The sequence below is a fragment of the Salvelinus sp. IW2-2015 genome, linkage group LG28 (genome assembly GCF_002910315.2).
Source record: "Salvelinus sp. IW2-2015 linkage group LG28, ASM291031v2, whole genome shotgun sequence".
NCBI classification, from domain to species: Eukaryota; Metazoa; Chordata; class Actinopteri; order Salmoniformes; family Salmonidae; genus Salvelinus; species Salvelinus sp. IW2-2015.
Genome location: NC_036868.1, coordinates 4254846 through 4274167, shown reverse-complemented (window position 1 = coordinate 4274167; position 19322 = coordinate 4254846). Strand labels below are relative to the sequence as shown.

The window sequence follows — 19322 nt, the reverse complement described above, 5'->3', positions numbered from 1 at the left end:
TGTTTTTGTCCCACTGCTTCGCTTTATCTTGTCCAGGTCGCAGTTGTAAATGAGAACTTGTTCTCAACTGGCCTACGTGGTTAAATAAATATATAAATAATATTGGCTCAATTGTAGTCTCCGCTAAAGAGGGAACATTGACATTTGTACTGACCTCTTTCTGACTTCCCCTGGTATGAAATCATGGACTTGTATTAACTTAGGTCTCTATCCAACCCGCATCGTGCAAGTTCAGCTTTACATTTTTAAATCAACGTTCCCGCTTTTTTTTATGACTTGTTAAACAAAATAATTTTATCTGAGCAATTGTTTTAGTATAAAATACCATTTCCCACCAAAAATAGAAAACAATATAGCTCAGTATTTGTATGATTTATTTTAGTTGTTTTTGCTCATCTTTATAAAGTGTGCCAACAATTTCAGTCGTGATTGTATCTATCAATGACCACAGTATGGCACTCTATCAAAACAGTGTTATGCTTAACCGTTTAGTGATTTATAAAATGCCTGCCACCATTAACACACATATTTAACTGATGCTGCAACAAGCCATAAAGAAGGCTATTCCAAGATCCTATAAACATGTCACCTGAAACTTACTACCAGGAGTGAACACAATTTTAAAGACTGGGTCTTGTACAGTAATCTGAGAAATGTGTTGTCTTCACGGTGTGGTCAGGAGTATGGCGAGGTTGTCATATCGATGTCAGACCCCCGCTCCCCCCACCATCACCACTTTCAGCATGTTGCAAGTTCATCATGTCAGTTAGGTCTCCTCCTGCACCCTTCCCTCATCCAGCAGTCTTGCCCTCTCTGCTGGGTTGCCCTCCTCTTCCTCCACCATGTTGGCACAGCACGGAATCTTGGCCAGCAGGGGGCGATGAAGCCCATTATACAGCGCCGCACCCACCAACAACACAATGAAACCCAGAACCTGTAAACCATGGAACTGCTCCCAGCCCAGAGCCAGACTGACCACCCAGATGACCACGGTGCGCAGACTGTCCAGCACCATGCGRGTGGTGGCACTGATTTCCTTGGTGACGGAGATGCCGGCGAAGTTGAAGAAGGCGATGGACACTGTGTTGCCGAGCAACGCCAGGACGATCATGGGGTTGTGGCCGATCTGGCAGAAGGCGTCCAGCGCGTCCTCGAGAACGTGTCGGGGGTTGTTGCTAAAGCTCCCCACCGGGATGTAGAAAAAGGGGATGAGGAGCAGCGAGAGGATGAAGAAGCCAAAGAACCCTAGAGAGATGGAGGAGAAGAAGGCTGGATGAATTACTAACGAGCTACAAACATTCTGTCTGATACGGCACTAAAGGTGACAACACAGACATTATGATTATTTCCACAGAAACAAAAGAGACATGTCAAACAGGTTACTAAGTACTACTTACACATGTAAAAATCTGGTTGCTACGCTTGCATATCTTAACTGTAAGCTTCACTCTCAAAGCTGTACAAACACCATTGCTACATTCTGTAGCTAGAGTTATACATTAACCCAATGCATACACCCAGAAACGTATATGTTCACTTTACCTTCAGTGCCCACTGCCCGTAAAGGATGAACGTCGTGCTTGTAGACAAACTTCTCCTCCAGAACCATCTGGACAGCCGCAATGACCTGGGCCATTATGATCAGAAGGTCACCTGGGGGTCAGAAGAGATGGGTAAGGCCTTTACATGGTAGTTCCTCATTGGATATTTGTTTTGGCAAGATGTTGCTGCTGAGGGAAAACCAGTCTCTGGAGAAGCAAAATGTAAATAGTAAAAAGTAAATATTGACTCCAACTCAATCACGGGCCTTGTTTGGATTGAACACCACTCAAATATATCCTTCCTTCCAACTTTCCTTTGGGTAATCACTGATCAGACTACACTTATTTTTTAGGTTGTAGATCAGCTTTAATATTACAGATACAGTTGAAGTCGGAAGTTCACATACACCTTAGCCAAATACATTTAAACTCATACACTACATACACTCAATTAGTATTTGGTAGCATTGCCTTTAAATTGTTTAACTTGGGTCAAACGTTTCGGAGAGCCTTTCACAAGCTTCCCACAATAAGTTGGGTGAACTTTGTCCCCTTCCTCCTGACAGAGCTGGTGTAACTGAGTCAGGTTTGTAGGTCTCCTTGCTCGCACACGCTTTTTCAGTTCAGACCACACATTTTCTATAGGATTAAGGTCAGGGCTTTGTGATGTCCACTCCAATACCTTGACTTTATTGTCCTTAAGCCATTTTGCCACAACTTTGGAAGTATGCTTGGGGTGGGTCACTGTCCATTTGGAAGACCCATTTGCGACCAAGCTTTAACTTCATGACTGACGTCTTGAGATGTTGCTTCAATATATCCACATCATTTTCCTTCCTCATGTAGCCATCTATTTTGTGAAGTGCACCAGTCCCTCCTGCAGCAAAGCACCCCCACAACCTGATGCTGCCACCCRCGTGCTTCACGGTTGGGATGGTGTTCTTGCAAGCCTTTTTTCCTCCAAACATAACAATGGTCATTATGGCCAAACAGTTCTATTTTTGTTTCATCAGACCAGAGGACATTTCTCCAAAAAGTACGATCTTTGTCTCCATGTACAGTTGTAAACAGTAGTTTGGCTTTTTTTWATGGCAGTTTTTGAGCAGTGGCTTCTTCCTTGCTGAGGAGCCTTTCAGGTTGTCGATATAGGACAAATTTTACTGTGGATAAAGATACAGAAGTATCTGTTTCCTCCAGCATCTTCACAAGGTCCTTTGCTGCTGTTCTGGGATTGATTTGCACTTTTCACACCAAAGTACGTTCATCTCTGGGAGACAGAACGCATCTCCTTCCTGAGCGGTACGAAGGCTGCGTGGTCCCATGGTGTTTATACTTGCGTACTATTTTTTGTACATATGAACGTGGTACCATCAAGCGTATGGAAATTGCTCCCAAGGATGAACCAGACTTGTGGAGGTCTACCATTTTATTTCTGAGGTCTTGGCTGATTAATTTTGATTTTCCCATGATGTCAAGCAGAGGCACTGAGTTTGAAGGTAGGCCTTGAAATACATCAACAGGTACACCTCCAATTGACTCAAATTATGTCAATTAGCCTATCAGAAGCTTCTAAAGCCAAGCTGTTTAAAGGCACAGTCAACTTAGTGTAAGTAAACTTCTGACCCACTGGAATTGTGATACAGTGAATTATAAGTCTGTAAACAATTGTTGGAAAAATTACTTTTGTCATGCACAAAGTAGATGTCCAAACCGACTTGCCAAAGCTATAGTTTGTTAACAAGAAATTCGTGGAGTGGTTGAAAAACGAGTTTTAATGATTCCAACCTAAGTGTATGTAAACTTCTGACTTCAACTGTAGATTGTGGCTGCTATCAATGTAATTGTCTGCATCATTTCCAATCCCACATTCATACACACAAACTCAGCAAAAAAAGAAACATCCTCTCACTGTCAACTGCATTTATTTTCAGCAAACTTAACATGTAAATATTTGTATGAACATAACAGGATTCAACAACTGAGACATAAACTGAACAAGTTTTACAGACATGTGACTAACAGAAATTGAATAATGTGTCTCTGAACAAAGGGAGGATCAAAATCAAAAGTAACAGTCAATGCAGCTGGTGGCCACACCAGATACTAAGTACTGCAGTGCATCTCCCCCTCATGGACTGSACCAGATTTGCCAGTTCTTGCTGTGAGATGTTACCCCACTCTTCCACCAAGGCACCTGCAAGTTCCCGGACATTTCTGGGGGGGAATGGCTCTAGCCCTCACCCTCCGATCCAACAGGTCCCAGACGTGCTCAATGGGATTGAGATCCGGGCTCTTCGCTAGCCATGGCAGTACACTGACATTCCTGTCTTGCAGGAAATCACACACAGAACAAGCAGTATGGCTGGTGGCATTGTCATGCTGGAGGGTCATGTCAGGATGAGCCTGCAGGAAGGGTACCACATGAGGGAGGAGGATTTCGTCCCTGTAACGCACAGCATTGAGATTGCCTGAAATGACAGCAAGCTCAGTCTGATGTTGCTGTGACACACCACCCCAGACCATGACGGACCCTCCACCTCCAAATCGATCCCGCTCCAGAGTACAGGCCTCGGTGTAACGCTCATTCCTTCGACGATAAACGCAAATCCGACCATCACCCCTGGTGAGACAAAACCGCGACTCGTCAGTGAAGAGCACTTTTTGCCAGTCCTGTCTGYTCCAGCGACGGTGGGTTTGTACCCGTAGTCGACGTTGTTGCCGGTGGCGTCTGGTGAGGACCTGCCTTACAACAGGCCTACAAGCCCACAGTCCAGTCTCTCTCAGCCTATTGCGGACAGTCTGAGCACTGATAGAGGAATTGTGCGTTCCTGGTGTAACTCGGGCAGTTGTTGTTGTTGACGTCCTGTACCTGATCAGCTGTCCGTCCTGTCTCCCTGTAGTGCTGTCTTAGGCATCTCACAGTACGGACATGGCAATTTATTGCCCTGGCCACATCTGCAGTCCTCATGCCTCCTTGCAGCATGCCTAAGGCACGTTCACACAGATGATCAGGGACTCTGGGCATCTTTCTTTTTTGTGTTTTTCAGAGTCAGTAGAAAGGCCTCTTTAGTGTCCTAAGTTTTCATAACCGTGACCCTTAATTGCCTACTGTCTGTAAGCTGATAGTGTCTTAACGACCGTTCCACAGGTGCATGTTCATTAATTGTTTATGGTTCATTGAACAAGCATGGAAAACAGTGTTTAAACCCTTTACAAAGAAGATCTGTGAAGTTATTTGGATTTTTACAAATGATCTTTTCAAGACAGGGTCCTGAAAAAGGGACATTTATTTTTTTGCTGAGTTTACATGAAATGAGTTGCAAAATGAATAGGAAATATAGTCAAGACGTTGACAAGGTTATAAATAATGATTTTTAATTGAAGGAATAAATTGTGTCCTTCAAACTCCGCTTTCGTCAAAGAATCCTCCATTTGCAGCAATTACAGCCTTGCAGACCTTTGGCATTCTAGTTGTCAATTTGTTGAGGTATTCTGAAGAGATTTCACCCTATGCTTCCTGAAGCACCTCCCACAAGTTGGATTGGCTTGACGGGCACTTCTTACGTACCAACAGGTCAATAGGGTTGAGATCCGGTGACTGTGCTGGCCACTCCATTATAGACAGAATACCAGCCGACTGCTTCTTCCCTAAATAGTTCTTGCATAGTTTGGAGCTGTGCTTTGGGTCATTGTCCTGTTGGAGGAGGAAATTGGTGCCAATGAAGCCCCGTCCACAGGGTATGGCACGGCGTTGCAAAATGGAGTGATAGCCTTCCTTCTTCAAGATCCCTTTTACCCTGTACAAATCTCCCACTTCACCACCACCAAAGCAGCCCCAGACCATCACATTGCCTCCACCATGCTTGACAGATGCACTCCTCTAGCATCTTTTCATTTTTTCTGCATCTCACGAATGTTCTTCTTTGTGATCCGAACGCCTCAAACTTACATTTGTCTGTCAATAACACTTTTCTCCAATCTTCCTCTGTCCAGTATCTGTGTTCTTTTGCCCATCTTAATATTTTATTTTTATTGGCCAGTCTGAGATATGGCTTTTTCCTTTGCAACTCTGCCTGGAAGGCCAGCATCTCGGAGTCGCCTCTTCACTGTTGACGTTGAAACTGGTGTTTTGCAGATACTAATTAATGAAGCTGCCAGTTGAGGACTTGTGAGGTGTCTGTTTCTCAAACTAGACACTAATGTACTTGTCCTCTTGCTCAGTTGTGCACCGGGGCCTCCCACGCCTCTAACTATTCTGGTTAAAGTCAGTTTGTGCTGTTCTGTGAAGGGAGAAGTACACAGCGTTGTACGAGATCTTCAGGTTTCTTGGCAATTTCTCTCATGGAATAGCCTTCATTTCCCAGAACAAGAAGAGACTGCTGAGTTTCAGAAGAAAGTCCTTTGTTTCTGGCCAGTTTGAGCCTGTAATCGAACACATAAATGCTGAGGCTCCAGATACTTAACTAGTCTAAAGAAGGCCAGTTTTATTGCTTATTTAAATCAGAACAGTTTTCTGCTGTGCTAACATAATTGCAAAGGGTTTTCTAATGATCAATTAGCCTTTTAAAATGATAAACTTGGATTAGCTAACACAACGTGCCATTGGAACACATCAGTGATGGCTGTTGCTGATAATGGACCTCTGTACGCCTACGTAGATATTCCATTAAAAATCATCAGTTTCCAGCTACAATAGTCATTTACAACATTAAKAATGTCTACACTAACTCTGATCAATTTGATTTTAAAAGGACCAAAAAAAAGWGCTTTCTTTCAAAAACAAGGACATTTCTAAGCAACCCCAAACTTTTYAACGGTAGTGTGTGTGTGATATATACACACACACATTCCCCCTTTATTCTTTTCCCCTTACCGTACCACCCCTCCCCTAATTGTAGCAAACTAATGGACAACAACACTTAAGCTTACACTTACAGCTTTGGAAAGCTTGCGTTCACATATACAATCATGAGTTAGATCTGTGAATAATTCAAGTGTGGAAGAAGGGAAAGATTATTTTCGATCAGGACCCTAACTTTTCCACTAAGTGGCTACTCATTATCCTCTTAACAATGTGTTCTAACCCAGGCATACCTGTGACACAGGAAGTATTCCCTTCCAACCCACCATTCTTTCTCTCTTACCAGTGATGACCTCGCTGAGTTTGTGTGAGTCGTCCTTGTTTCCACTTATGAAGTCAGCCAGGCCCACCATCACCAGGCCCAGAATAGTGACAAAGATGCCCGTCCACTGACTGGCCACCAGGCGGCGCCCCAGGAAGGCCACCGACAGCAGGCCCGTGAAGATGATCACCGCCCCACGCAGCATCTGGAAGCTGGAGGCACTCGTCATGTTCAGGGCTGGGGAGAAAGGATAGAGTCACAGAGGGTAACAGACAGACCTTGGTTCAAATAGGATTTGGTTTATTTCTTGTTCCAGGCTGGATCACAACCGGACGTGATTGGCACAGCATCGTCTGGGTTTGGCCGGTGTTGGCTGTCATTGTAAATAAGAATTTGTCCTAAACTGACTTGCCCAGTTAAAAGAAAGGTTAAAATAAATAAATAAATAAATAAATATATATACATACATACACTACTCTGGATGGTTCTGACTTATAATATGTGGACAACTACAAATACCTAGGTGTCTGGCTAGACTGTAAACTCTCCTTCCAGACTCACATTAAGCATCTCCAATCCAAAATTAAATCTAGAATCGGCTTCCTATTTCGCAACAAAGCATCCTTCACTCATGCTGCCAAATATACCCTTGTAAAACTGACCATCCTACCGTACCTTCGGCGATGTCATTTACAAAATAGCTTCCAACACTCTACTCAACAAATTGGATGCAGTCTATCACAGTGCCATCCGTTTTGTCACCAAAGCCCCATATACTACCCACCACTGCGACCTGTACGCCCTCGTTGGCTGGCCCTCGCGTCATACTCGTCGCCAAACCCACTGGCTCCAGGTCATCTACAAGTCTCTGCTAGGTAAAGCCCTGCCTTATCTATGCTCACTGGTCACCATAGCAGCACCTACCCGTAGCACGCGCTCCAGCAGGTATATCTCACTGGTCATCCCCAAAGCCAATTCTTCCTTTGGCCGCCTTTCCTTCCAGTTATCTGCTGCCAATGACTGGAACGAACTGCAAAAAACACTGAGGCAGGAGACTCATATCTCCCTCACTAGCTTTAAGCACCAGCTGTCAGAGCAGCTCACAGATCACTGCACCTGTACATAGCCCATCCAACTACCTCATCCCATACTGTATTTATCTTGCTCTTTTGCACCCCAGTATCTCTACTTGCACATTCATCTTCTGCACATCTACCATTCCAGTGTTTAATTGCTATATTGTAATTACTTCGCCACCATGGCCTATTTATTGCCTTACCTCCCTTATGCTACCTCATTTGCACATGCTGTATATAGACCTTCCTACTGTATTATTGACTGAATGTTTGTTTATTCCATGTGTAACTCTGTGTTGTTGTATGTGTCGAACTGCTTTGCTTTATCTTGGCCAGGTCGCAGTTSCAAATGAGAACTTGTTCTCAACTAGCCTACCTGGATAAATAATGGTGAAATGAAATATATATATATATATAACAATAGCCTGCCTGGAGTGGCAGATGGGTGGGGGTTGCACTTTTGGAACTATCCAATTGTCTCAACTGGCAATTAATTTCTGGCAAAAGAAAGCAAATACTAATTGATCCCAGGTCCACAGACAGTCAGCACAAACTTTCAGTATGATGACCCAGAAATCGAGACTTCTCGGTTATTGTGATCCAGTTCCTTAAAACAAATGGGAGACACTTCACAAGAACTTAAAGGGGAATACAGTTTAAAATTGTGCCTCTGACGATAATATTTTATAGATCATTTGGACTTTCTTGCAGTTTTTGAAGAATATTTTGTAAGAATCAAACTTGGAAGCCCTTTTTGGTGTGAATTGTCAAATTATGAAAATATTATGTAAAGTGCGATGGAATTAAATGGTGGCCCAAGCAGCGAGCGACACATTCCCAGAAAACTCTGGAGCACACTGCAACACAAAATGAAGATAAATATCTAGGATGTTGGGATCACGTACCAACATACATGATGGAGGTAGCGGTCATGTCACAGAGGGCAGGGGGGAGGAAGAGGAGGGGGTTGAAGCTCTGGCCCGTGTTCATCTTGGGCTCTGGTCTTCGTCTGTCGTGACAAAGCAGCATGTGGAAGACGGCCAGACAACTGAGCTCCCCCAGGAACATCCCTACGGCCTAGAGAGAGGGAGAGACAGAGCGATGGGGGGGGGGCAATGACAGCATTTAGGAACCTTCCCATCAACACGGTTGATAAACATCAAGTAATTAAGTTAGGTCTAGCTTATATAGTTATATTCAGTGTTTTTTTATGAGGGGAAGGGAGACTGTACCTGTACAAACGGGTGGTTGAATGTGTGTTCAGTGGAGTCTTTGCAACCCTTTGCGGAGAACATGTCAGCCCATCTGAGGGAGAACAAGAGAAAGTTTATTAAGTTTGCTCAAGAATGTCACACGAACAGAGTCAGAAACCAGAGACCAATCTGTCTCCTTTCAAATACTTGCYCTTGATTGAGCTTTGCGCAATGGAACCAACAATATAGTCCCAAAAGTTCAAACCACACCCATCTGGCACTCCAGGCAGACTCAATCAAATGCTCAAAGTATGATACGGTGACAAAGGGGTTAATGAGTGACTTAGTCATCTGTGCCTAGCTACCTGAACACCCGCTGACTTTTATAGTCCAATAGGCCTGATCAGTAGAGGCATGACCAGCATGTGAGTTCTCCTTGCTGATTGAATATAGACTACGGGCTGTGGTCACAGCACCTCACAAAGTGATGATGTGGCCCTTTCCTCACAGTAGCAGTCTGCGCTCCATATCACCACTGTACCCAGTTGAGTAACTGTTTGATTGACTGAATTTAGCTGTTGATCTGAGGAAGTTTTACATTCACACATTGCCAAGTCCAATAACATATACAGTTGGTTAAATCAACTCAAAGGTCTACTGACATCTACATTTTTAATCAACAAGAGAAAACTGTTCTCAGTTCAAGATAACATTCTCCTCAGTGAAGCACAGAGAGTGAAGTGTTTGGTTTCTGGTGACTGCTCTGGAAAGAAACCCAAAGAAAGCAGATGAAACGTGATCTCTCTATTTGCTACATTGTCTCATTGCACTGAGCAAGAGCAACCATGTATTTTATACAGTATTCCAGTACAGTTGTGATTTGAGACACACTGATGGGACTTGCCAGACTAGACCACGTTGATAAAGTGCCATTTCCACATGACATAAAAGAGCACACGGTAGCACAACTACGACCTATAGGCCCAGTCTATATCACATTTTGCATGACAGCAAAAGAGAAGTTGAGACGCCAAGCCATAGTTTAGAGAAGTCTGCTTTTTTTGTGGCAACAAAGCAAATGTGATTTGCAGAGACAGCAGTGTCCTCGCGCTTCATGTCATCAAAATACATGTATTAATCAACAGTGACGCAAGAGCACGTGAAAGGTTTCCCTCCCTGTGTTTGGCACTTGTCTAATGTCTAGCAATTTCACAATTTCAAATTTAGTCATATATTGCATTTAGGCTACACCTAAGCTAAGCTAGTAAGCAAACATACAGCTTCTAATTCTCAACCAGTCATTGTTTACAGACAGATTGGCTCATTACTGACCAAAGCAATTTAAAACAGGCATTTAGGCCTACAACAATGGCATCATGGAAATCTAGCTTTTTCCCAAAAGTACAATAAAATGTCAAGTAGCCTCGCCTAARTTAGCCTACTGTAAAATATATAAAGAGATTGAGCCATAATAATTCAGTTCACAAGGATTCAACAGTGTAATAAACATTGTGGCCCAAATCTTGATGTCTAGGAGAGTGGTCACCAAACTTTTGAGTCAAGATCACTTTCTGAGTCAAAATGCAAGAAAGAGATCTACTGCTCGGATTTATTTTTAACATGTCTTAAATGTAAGCCTATGCAACATTATCCAATTAAAAACAGTTATGTAACAATGAGGTTTGTGCAGTAGGCTATAGGCCCAATACAGTATCACTGCATATTGGCTAAGCTTGAATTTCCCTGCCAATGTTCTTCTCAGACCAATTTGAAATTATATWTWWWWWWAAATTGTAGGTATATGAGAACATTGGTAATACATAATTTGTTGTATTACTTTTGAGACACAGCTGAGTGAGCATAATAATTGTATTTTTACTGGACTGATGGCCTGCATCTGATGGTCAGTATGAGAGGAGGGAGCAGCGGTGAGGTTGCCTCTCACCCGACTCACAGTGCCTCCTCTCTCTCCCGCCATAGGCTGAGAAAAGGGGACACAGTCTTCCAGCTGATGGTGAAACTTAAATCGCACTGCATTACTTGTGTCTCCTGCGCCAATTCATGTTGTTACTCCTATAACCAGAGAAAGTGAAATATTCCTCGATTTTAACAAATACACAACCACAAATAATTACAACGCAAGCTTATCAAAACACTGCTATACGCATTCATTACAGCTGCAGTGCTGGTAACGCAATTTATGACTAGTAAAACTGTTGAAAAAAAGTGACTGCTCTGATCGACAATTTAAACATGAACTTACTCATATTGTGATTAACAAGAATGTCACACTAACAGTCAGAAACCAGAGACCAATCTGTCTCCTTTCAAATACTTGCGCTTGTTTGAGCTTGCTTTGAACAATGGAACCTACAATATAGTCCCAAAAGTTCAAACCACACCKATCTTGCACTCCAGGCAGACTCAATCAAACGCTCAAAGTATAATACGGTGACATAGACGTTAATGAGTGACTTAGTCGTCCGTGTCGCGGTGTGAAAAATATTTCAAATCTCACATTATCAACTTTGCTGTACGTTTGAGTATTCTTTTTACAGTCTATCGCTCAAGGAAACTGCAGACTCTGTGATCTAAACTATCGGATTGGCCAGCGGTAGAACTATAGGTCCACCTAAATTGCTCTCTGGGACTACCGGGTAGGTAAAGTTTTATCTTCAATGGTTCAAAATGGGAACACTTTGCCTTCCCGGCGCTAGGACAGGTGAATCAAGCGCACCTACCGCGAAACGAATAACACAATTAGGGACCCAAGGCTTTATCGTTTTTTTTTTTTTTTACATAAAATGTTTGTTGAACGAATAGGAATGGCTTTGCGATCAACCAGATGTTCAACACTGGCCTATGCCATTGGCTACATCGTAGACCGTGAAATCAATTGACAACATGAATGAAGCGTTCACTTACTTTGCCGATAGCGTGTTGATAGAGCCGGTTGTGAGCATAAGACCCGCAAGAAAGAGTTGATACTTTGTCCAAGCCATGTTGGACGTGCCGGGATAGAAAATACAACTACTATATACTTTGTTTCAAACGCAGCGACTTGTGTTCACTATTTCTGCCTACAGGAATTAAATCACATGACTTCGAGTGTGTCAGCTGACCGAGTGCGCACAAGCAGTTAAAGGATAGTTCGTTTCCTGTTGTGGTTTTGTCATTCAGTCCGAAGGACTGTAGGTTTTGTTCCCAAAAAACGACCTTTAGACACATACGATTATAATGTATCAGGGAACAGTTCCTATTCATGGGTGATATATATATATATATAAAGAGAGAGAAAGAGATAACCCAGTTTAGTCTATCAATCAAGTTAGGATAGCTAGCTTGTCTAACTATCTTAGCTGGCATGCCTCCTGGCATGGTTGGTAGACTTAAGAAAAGCAAGCAATAACTAAATGTACTGAATAAGATTCACATTCCTTTAAATATTTTACCCAGATTTTTAGCAGAGATGCAGAGAAGCATATTTAGTTTCTTAAATAAACACGAGTCAGTAGGATACAGACAGTTTAAGAGGTATGCTTAGATATGCAAAACAATTTACATATTTCACTGCTCTATTTCACTAGGATGAGTCGCACAGAAAAAGCCATAACTCAGACTGGCCAATGAAAAGATTAAGATGGGCAAAAGAAGGCATCTGTTTCTCAAACAAGACACTAATGTACTTGTCCTCTTGCTCAGTTGTGCACCGGGGCCTCCCACTCTTTCTATTCTGGTTAGGGCAAGTTTGCGCTGTCCTGTGAAGGGAGAAGTACACCACGTTGTACGAGATCTTCAGTTTGTTGGCAATTTCTTGCATGGAGTAGCCTTCATTTCTCAGAACAAGAATAGACTGACGAGTTTCAGAAGAAAAGTCTTTGTTTCTGGCCATTTTGAGCCTGTAATCGAACCTACAAATGCTTATGCTCCAGATACTCAACTAGTCTAAATGTAACGGATGTGAAATGGCTAGCTAGTTAGTGTTGGTGCGCACTAATAGCGTTTCAATCGGTTACGTCACTCGCTTTGAGACCTTGAAGTAGTGGTTCCCCTTGCTCTGCAAGGGCCGCAGCCTTTGTGGAGCGATGGGTAACGATGCTTCGTGGGTGACTGTTGTTGATGTGTGCAGAGGGTCCCTGGTTCGCGCGAGGGGATGCCATAAAGTTATACTGGTACATTGATGCTGTTGACCCGGATCACTGGTTGCTGCTGAAAAGGAGGAGGTCGAAAGGGGGGTGAGCGTAACGGATGTGAAATGGCTAGCTAGTTAGCGGTGGTGCGCGCTAATAGCATTTCAATTAGTTACGTCACTCGCTTTGAGACCTTGAAGTAGTGGTTCCCCTTGCTCTGCAAGGGCCGTGGCCTTTGTGGAGCGATGGGTAACGATGCTTCGTGGGTGACTGTTGTTGATGTATGCAGAGGGTCCCTGGTTCGCGCCCGGGTTGGGGCGAGGGGGTGGACTAAAATTATACTGTTACATAAAGAAGGCTCGTTTTATTGCTTCTTTAATCAGAACAACAATTTTCAGCTGTGCTAGCATAATTGCAATTATCCTTTTAAAATGATAAACTTGGATTAGCTAACACAACATGCCATTGGAACACATTAGTGATGGTTGCTGATAATGGACCTCTGTACGCCTATGTAGATATTCCATAAAAAATCATCCGTTTCCATCTACAATAGTCATTTACAACATTAACAATGACTACACTTTATTTCTGATCAATATATGCTAACATTACCTAGCTAGCGAACTACATTTGTTTATCTAAACTAAAATCTAGCTAGGTAGCTTTCATAATACGTTGGCTAGACATTCCAAAGCATATCAATGTAAGCCAGCTGCTATCTGGCAATGTGATTTGTAACTTTGCAAGCTAACGTACTACCGCAGAAGCTAATGTTATGTGTTCTATTTAGAGTCCGATCTCATCAACATTTGCAGAGGCATCAACATCAAGCTCAGCACCAGGAACTATTGTATGTCACCTTCTAAAATCTACAAAATCTTTCCATGACTCCATGATGAGCAAATAAATATATTGGAGTTCGGCATAAACATGCTCCATGTCTTGTTGTCATAGTTGGTGTGTTTACAAGTAGGCTACAACTTCTACTGTAGTTTTCTCTGTATTGTTGAGGCTTAGTTGAAAGTTAATGCAAGGCTTGAAGTCTAAATTGCAGAAAAGAAAGTATTAGTAAGGAGGGGATGGTTTGGGTGACTGGCTGGTGTCTGTTAGGGGTGGGTATTGTGTGTGAAGGTTAGTATGAATGATCTGTTGACATGTGGGACGGGGGGGGGAGGGGGGGGGGTGGATATAGTACCTTGTTTGAGTTTGTATTAATGGGGACAAAGTAGTAAAATGTTGTCTAATCACTGACTACTGTGTATCCTACTCCTGCTGCTGATGATGACCTTGATGCCAACTTTAGTAGTACAGAGCCTGTAGACTCAGTGAATGAAAGCTTTCAGTCTGGAATAAGCTCAAGCTCAACATCATCTGACTTTGAAACAAGCCAGGACAGCCAAAGGTATTTATGAAATCACAATACCCTCTCGAGAAAACAAAATCACCAATACCCTAAACTGTCTACAAGTCAAGCACCCCTCAAACTCTTCACATCTTTGCTAACAGCCCATCTCAATGCCCCAACATTGACTCTGAGTGTAACAAAACAAATACCAGTACGGTACCCTTTTTTGTTTACAGATGAACATGTTTTAGTGTATGGTTATGTAACGGTATAACTTTCGTCCAGGYACCCTCTCCACACATCAACAACTGTCACCCACGAAGCATCGTTACCCATCGCGCCGAAAAAGCAGTGGCCATTGCAGAGCAAGGGGAACAACTACTTCAGGTCTCAGAGCGAGTGACGTCACCGACTGAAACGCTATTAGCGCGCACCACCGCTAACTAGCTAGCCATTTCACATCGGTTACAGTTACACATCCTCATGATCAGTCTTCGTGTTTTACACATCCTCATGATCAGTCTTCATGTATTTCCAGGAGACTTGCAGTACATACAGTACATACAAATCTTCTACAAGCGGTCGAAGCAYTGGGTGGTGAAGAACATCGCCATAGCACCAAAGCCTGCTAAACCAGCTGCCATTACCCAACACAAGAACACATTCTAGAACCTGCCTGGAACATTCAACCAACACAACATCCATATTCAGTTAGACTGATATTGTAGTATAATATAGAATGCCTAGTATTGTCACACCCTGATCTGTTTCACCTGTCTTTGTGCTTCTCTCCACCCCCATGCAGGTGTCGGTCATCTTCCCATTATCCCCTGTGTATTTATACCTGTGTTCTCTGTTTGTCTGTTGCCAGTTCGTCTTGTCTTGTCAGGTCTTACCAGTGTTCTTTCTCACATTCCTGTTTCTCTAGTTCTGTTTCCAGGTTTTTCCCAGTTCTGACCATTCTGCCTGCCCTGACCCCGAGCCTGCCTGCCGTCCTGTACCTGCCTGACTCCGACCTGATCATGAARGTCTGCCTGCCCTCGACCTGCCCTTTGCCTGCCCCGTGTTTCTACTAAATTATCTGAGAACTGTACTATCCTCCTCCCGTGTGCATCTGGGTCATATCCTGAGTCGTGATAAGTATGCTCACAACTGCATTGTGGTTTAGATATGGCTAGCTGTTGTACATATGTATATAATGGTGTTTTATATAATATTTTTTACAAGTGCACTGACAAGTGACTAAATGATTCCAGCTGCGTCAGAAACAAATAGTGTTGACTTCAACTTCTGGATCAATTCATTGTGATATTCATGAAATGTATTTGAATAAACTAGCTTCAATCTTACTACTTAAACTAATTATGCAGGGAGTTGGTGCATCATTTAAACTTGAATTTGTTTGCAAGTAAACATGTTTCAATAAAACAGTAGATTAGTCTCAATATAGCAAATAAATAGACATCCTTTATTCAAGACAGTTTATTTGCTCTGGAGACACAACAGTATGCAGGAACATCTGTGGCAATGTATGACATTCACTATAGTGAATAATTATGTCTGAAACACTCTCTCATCACTCATAATTATGTAGGGAGACTTGAAAAACACCCCAAATAGTGTCTAGCGGTGAAGTCTCCCTTTAAGCATAATGATTATGGCTTTAGATTCCAGGAAAAAGCTGTTTCAGGTGTTTGAAAAATGATAAATTCTCCAACTTACGGATCACCCCCCAGCCATCCTCATTGACTTTGTGCCCCCTCAGATTTTTGGGGTGGATGATGCCCCTGGCCCTGGCTTTTAGTGATTTTCTTTTTTGGTCCCTGAAAAGCTCACATTTTATTAAACATTGCAATAAAAGTATATAAACAAATGCATATATTAGTGTAAAACAGTGGTTCCCAAACTTTTTATAGTCCCGTAACCCTTCAAACATTCAACCTCCAGCTGCGTACCGCCTCTAGCACCAGGGTTAGCGCATTCTCAAATGTTGTTTTTTTGCCATCATTGTAATCATTGTAAGATACATTTATTAAACATAAGAATAAGTGTGAGTTTGTCACAACCCGGCTCGTGTGAAGTGACAGAGAGCTCTTATAGGTCCAGGGCACAAATAATAATTTAATAATAATCAATAATTTTGCTCTTTATTTAATTAACCATCTTACATATAAAACCTTATTTGTTCATGGAAAATTGGGAATAACTCACCACAGGTTAATGGGAAGGGTGTGCTTGAAAGGATGCACATAACTGAAATTTTGGGTTATATTGGCGAGAGTCTCAGTCTTAAATCATTTCCCACACACAGTCTGTGCCTGTATTTAGTTTTCATGCTAGAGGACTGAGAATCCACTCTCACGTAGGTACGTGGTTGCAAAGGGTATCAGTGTCTTAACAGCATAATTTGCCAAAACAGGATACTCTGAGCGCAGCCCAATCCAGAAATCTGGCAATGGCTTCTGATTAAATTCAATTTTCACAGAACCGCTTGTTGCAATTTCGATGAGGCTCTCTTGTTCAGATATCGTTAAGTGGACTGGAGGTAGGGCATGAAAGGTATTATGAATCCAGTTGTTTGTGTCATCCGTTTTGGGAAAATACCTGCATAATTGCGCACCCAACTCACTCAGGTGCTTCGCTATATCACATATGACACTGTCCGTAAGCTTGAGTTAATTTCCACGCAAAAAAATCATACAATGATGGAAAGACCTGTGTGTTGTCCTTATAGCTGCGGAGAGTTCCTGTAATCCTAGATTCAGATCATTCAGGCGGAAAAAAACATCGCCCAGATAGGCCAGTCATGTGAGAAACTTGTCATCATGCAAGCGGTCAGACAAGTGAAAATTATGGTCAGTAAAGAAAACTTTAAGCTCYTCTCTCAATTTAAAAAAATGTGTCAATACTTTGTCCTGATAACCAGCACACTTCTGTATGTTGTAAAAGCGTTAGATGGTCGCTGCCCATATCATTGCATAGTGCAGAAAATACACGCGAGTTCAGGGGCCTTGCTTTAACAAAGTTAACCATTTTCATTGTAGTGTCCAAAACGTCTTTCAAGCTGTCAGGCATTCCTTTGGCAGCAAGAGCCTCTCYGTGGATGCTGCAGTGTACCCAAGTGGCTTTGGGAGCAACTGCTTGCACGCGCGTTACCACTCCACTATGTCTCCCTGTRATGGCTTTTGCACCATCAGTACAGATACCAACATGAGCAGCAGCTACGTTTGACTACATACAGACCGTTAGTAGAATTCCAGCGAGAGAGTAACGGTTAATGTGATTGGATGTTAATTATTTGACTAGGATACCTGTATTTGACATTGTGTTGTTATTTTGCTGAACACTAGATGGTTTAATTGTATTTTTGGCAGTGAAACGAGGCTACTCAGGCGATAAAAAAAACCTAACCCAAATGTATAGCCCCGTTGGAAAATATAAATGGACTGTTTGAAAAAGGTCACATTCAACCTAGCCTGGTTGCTGTCTCTGTTCAGCTATTACATACCACTCCTTGCAACTCCTGTCATTTGCCAAAGAAACGTTCCCCTGCTCAAACGTTGCGTGCATCAACRTATGGTGGCGTGCCACGTCGTCGACTGTGCCACCTACGGACAGATTGCTATAACATATGTGATTAGTTGAAATGTAAAATACCTATCCAGGCATTTGTAAGATCTGGCATGTGTCAACAATGCCTGGGGCAGAGGAACACACCCTAAATGTTCAGCTCATGATGGAACTTACATCATGTTCACAAGTTTAAGGACCAGACATTGAAATGGGTTTAGAATATTTATTAAGGCAATTGAATGGATGTGAGAAGAATTCAGGAGATGAATGAGAATGGGCCAGATGAAGGATCCGGTGGGGATCCCCCCCCCCCAGGTTTAATTAAAATAAACAATTAAGAATTCAACGTTGTCATTCGTGGACTACATTATGGCATAAAGCACTACAGAGGGTAGTGCATACAGCCCAATACATCACTTGGGCCAACCTTCAAGGACCTATTTATTTTTTTTACCTTTATTTAACTAGGCAAGTCAGTTAAGAACAAATTCTTATTTTCAATGACGGCCTAGGAACAGTGGATTAATTGCCTTGTTCAGGGTCAGAACGCCAGATTTTTACCTTGTCAGCTCGGGGATTCAATCTTGCAACCTTTCGGTTACAAGTCCAACGCTCTAACCATTAGGCTACCTGCCACCCCTATATACTAGGTGGTGTCAGAGGAAGGCACAAAAAATGTTCAAAGACTCCAGTCACCCAAGTCATAGACTGTTCTCTCTGCTTCTGCACAGCAAGTGGTACCGGAGCGCCAAGTCTAGTTCCAAAAGGCCACCATTTGATCAAATGCACCCACCCCCCCCTACAAATTACCTGGACTAACCTGTACACCCGCACATTGACTCTGTACCGGTATCACCTGTATATAGCCTRGTTATTGTTATGTCATTTTATTGTGTTCCTTTTTATAATTTTTTWAAACTTTAGTTTATTTAGTAAATATTTTCTTAACTCTATTTCTTGAACTGCATTGTTGGTTAAGGTGCTTGTAACTAAGCACTTCACAGTAAGGTCTACACCTGTTGAATTTGGCGCATGTGACAAGTACAATTTGATTTGAMTTGAAATAAAGGTTTAATTAAATCAATAACAATTKAACTTTGCATTCAGTTATTCGCCGGCTGTGCATTGTCTCAGAGAATAGAAATTACAGAGTATTTTTAATCCATGCTAACATCCAGACACAAAGGTCTCTACACATTCATACATTCATTGATCCATAGATAGCTGATGTTAACATGCATTCATGATATGAAGGGTTAATGCTTCTGTTATTAGAATCAATGGCTTAATTGTCCTTAGTATTATTCTAGTACATAGGCTAACTCAGAGACTTTGCCA

The 19322-nt window shown here is 42.4% G+C and overlaps 1 protein-coding gene across 1 annotated transcript; it reads right to left on the bottom strand.

The window, feature by feature from the left end:
* Positions 1-357: 357 nt before the first annotated feature.
* On the bottom strand, positions 358-12045 carry LOC111954556 (solute carrier family 35 member F6). The gene is made up of 6 exons (XM_023974373.2): positions 11859-12045; positions 8973-9045; positions 8646-8817; positions 6686-6901; positions 1543-1653; positions 358-1245 (listed from the first exon to the last, which is right to left on the bottom strand). Exons 1-6 carry the CDS (start codon positions 11933-11935, stop codon positions 767-769), a joined length of 1128 nt encoding a protein of 375 aa, XP_023830141.1. The 5' UTR covers positions 11936-12045; the 3' UTR covers positions 358-766.
* Between the last annotated feature and the right edge of the window lie 7277 nt (positions 12046-19322).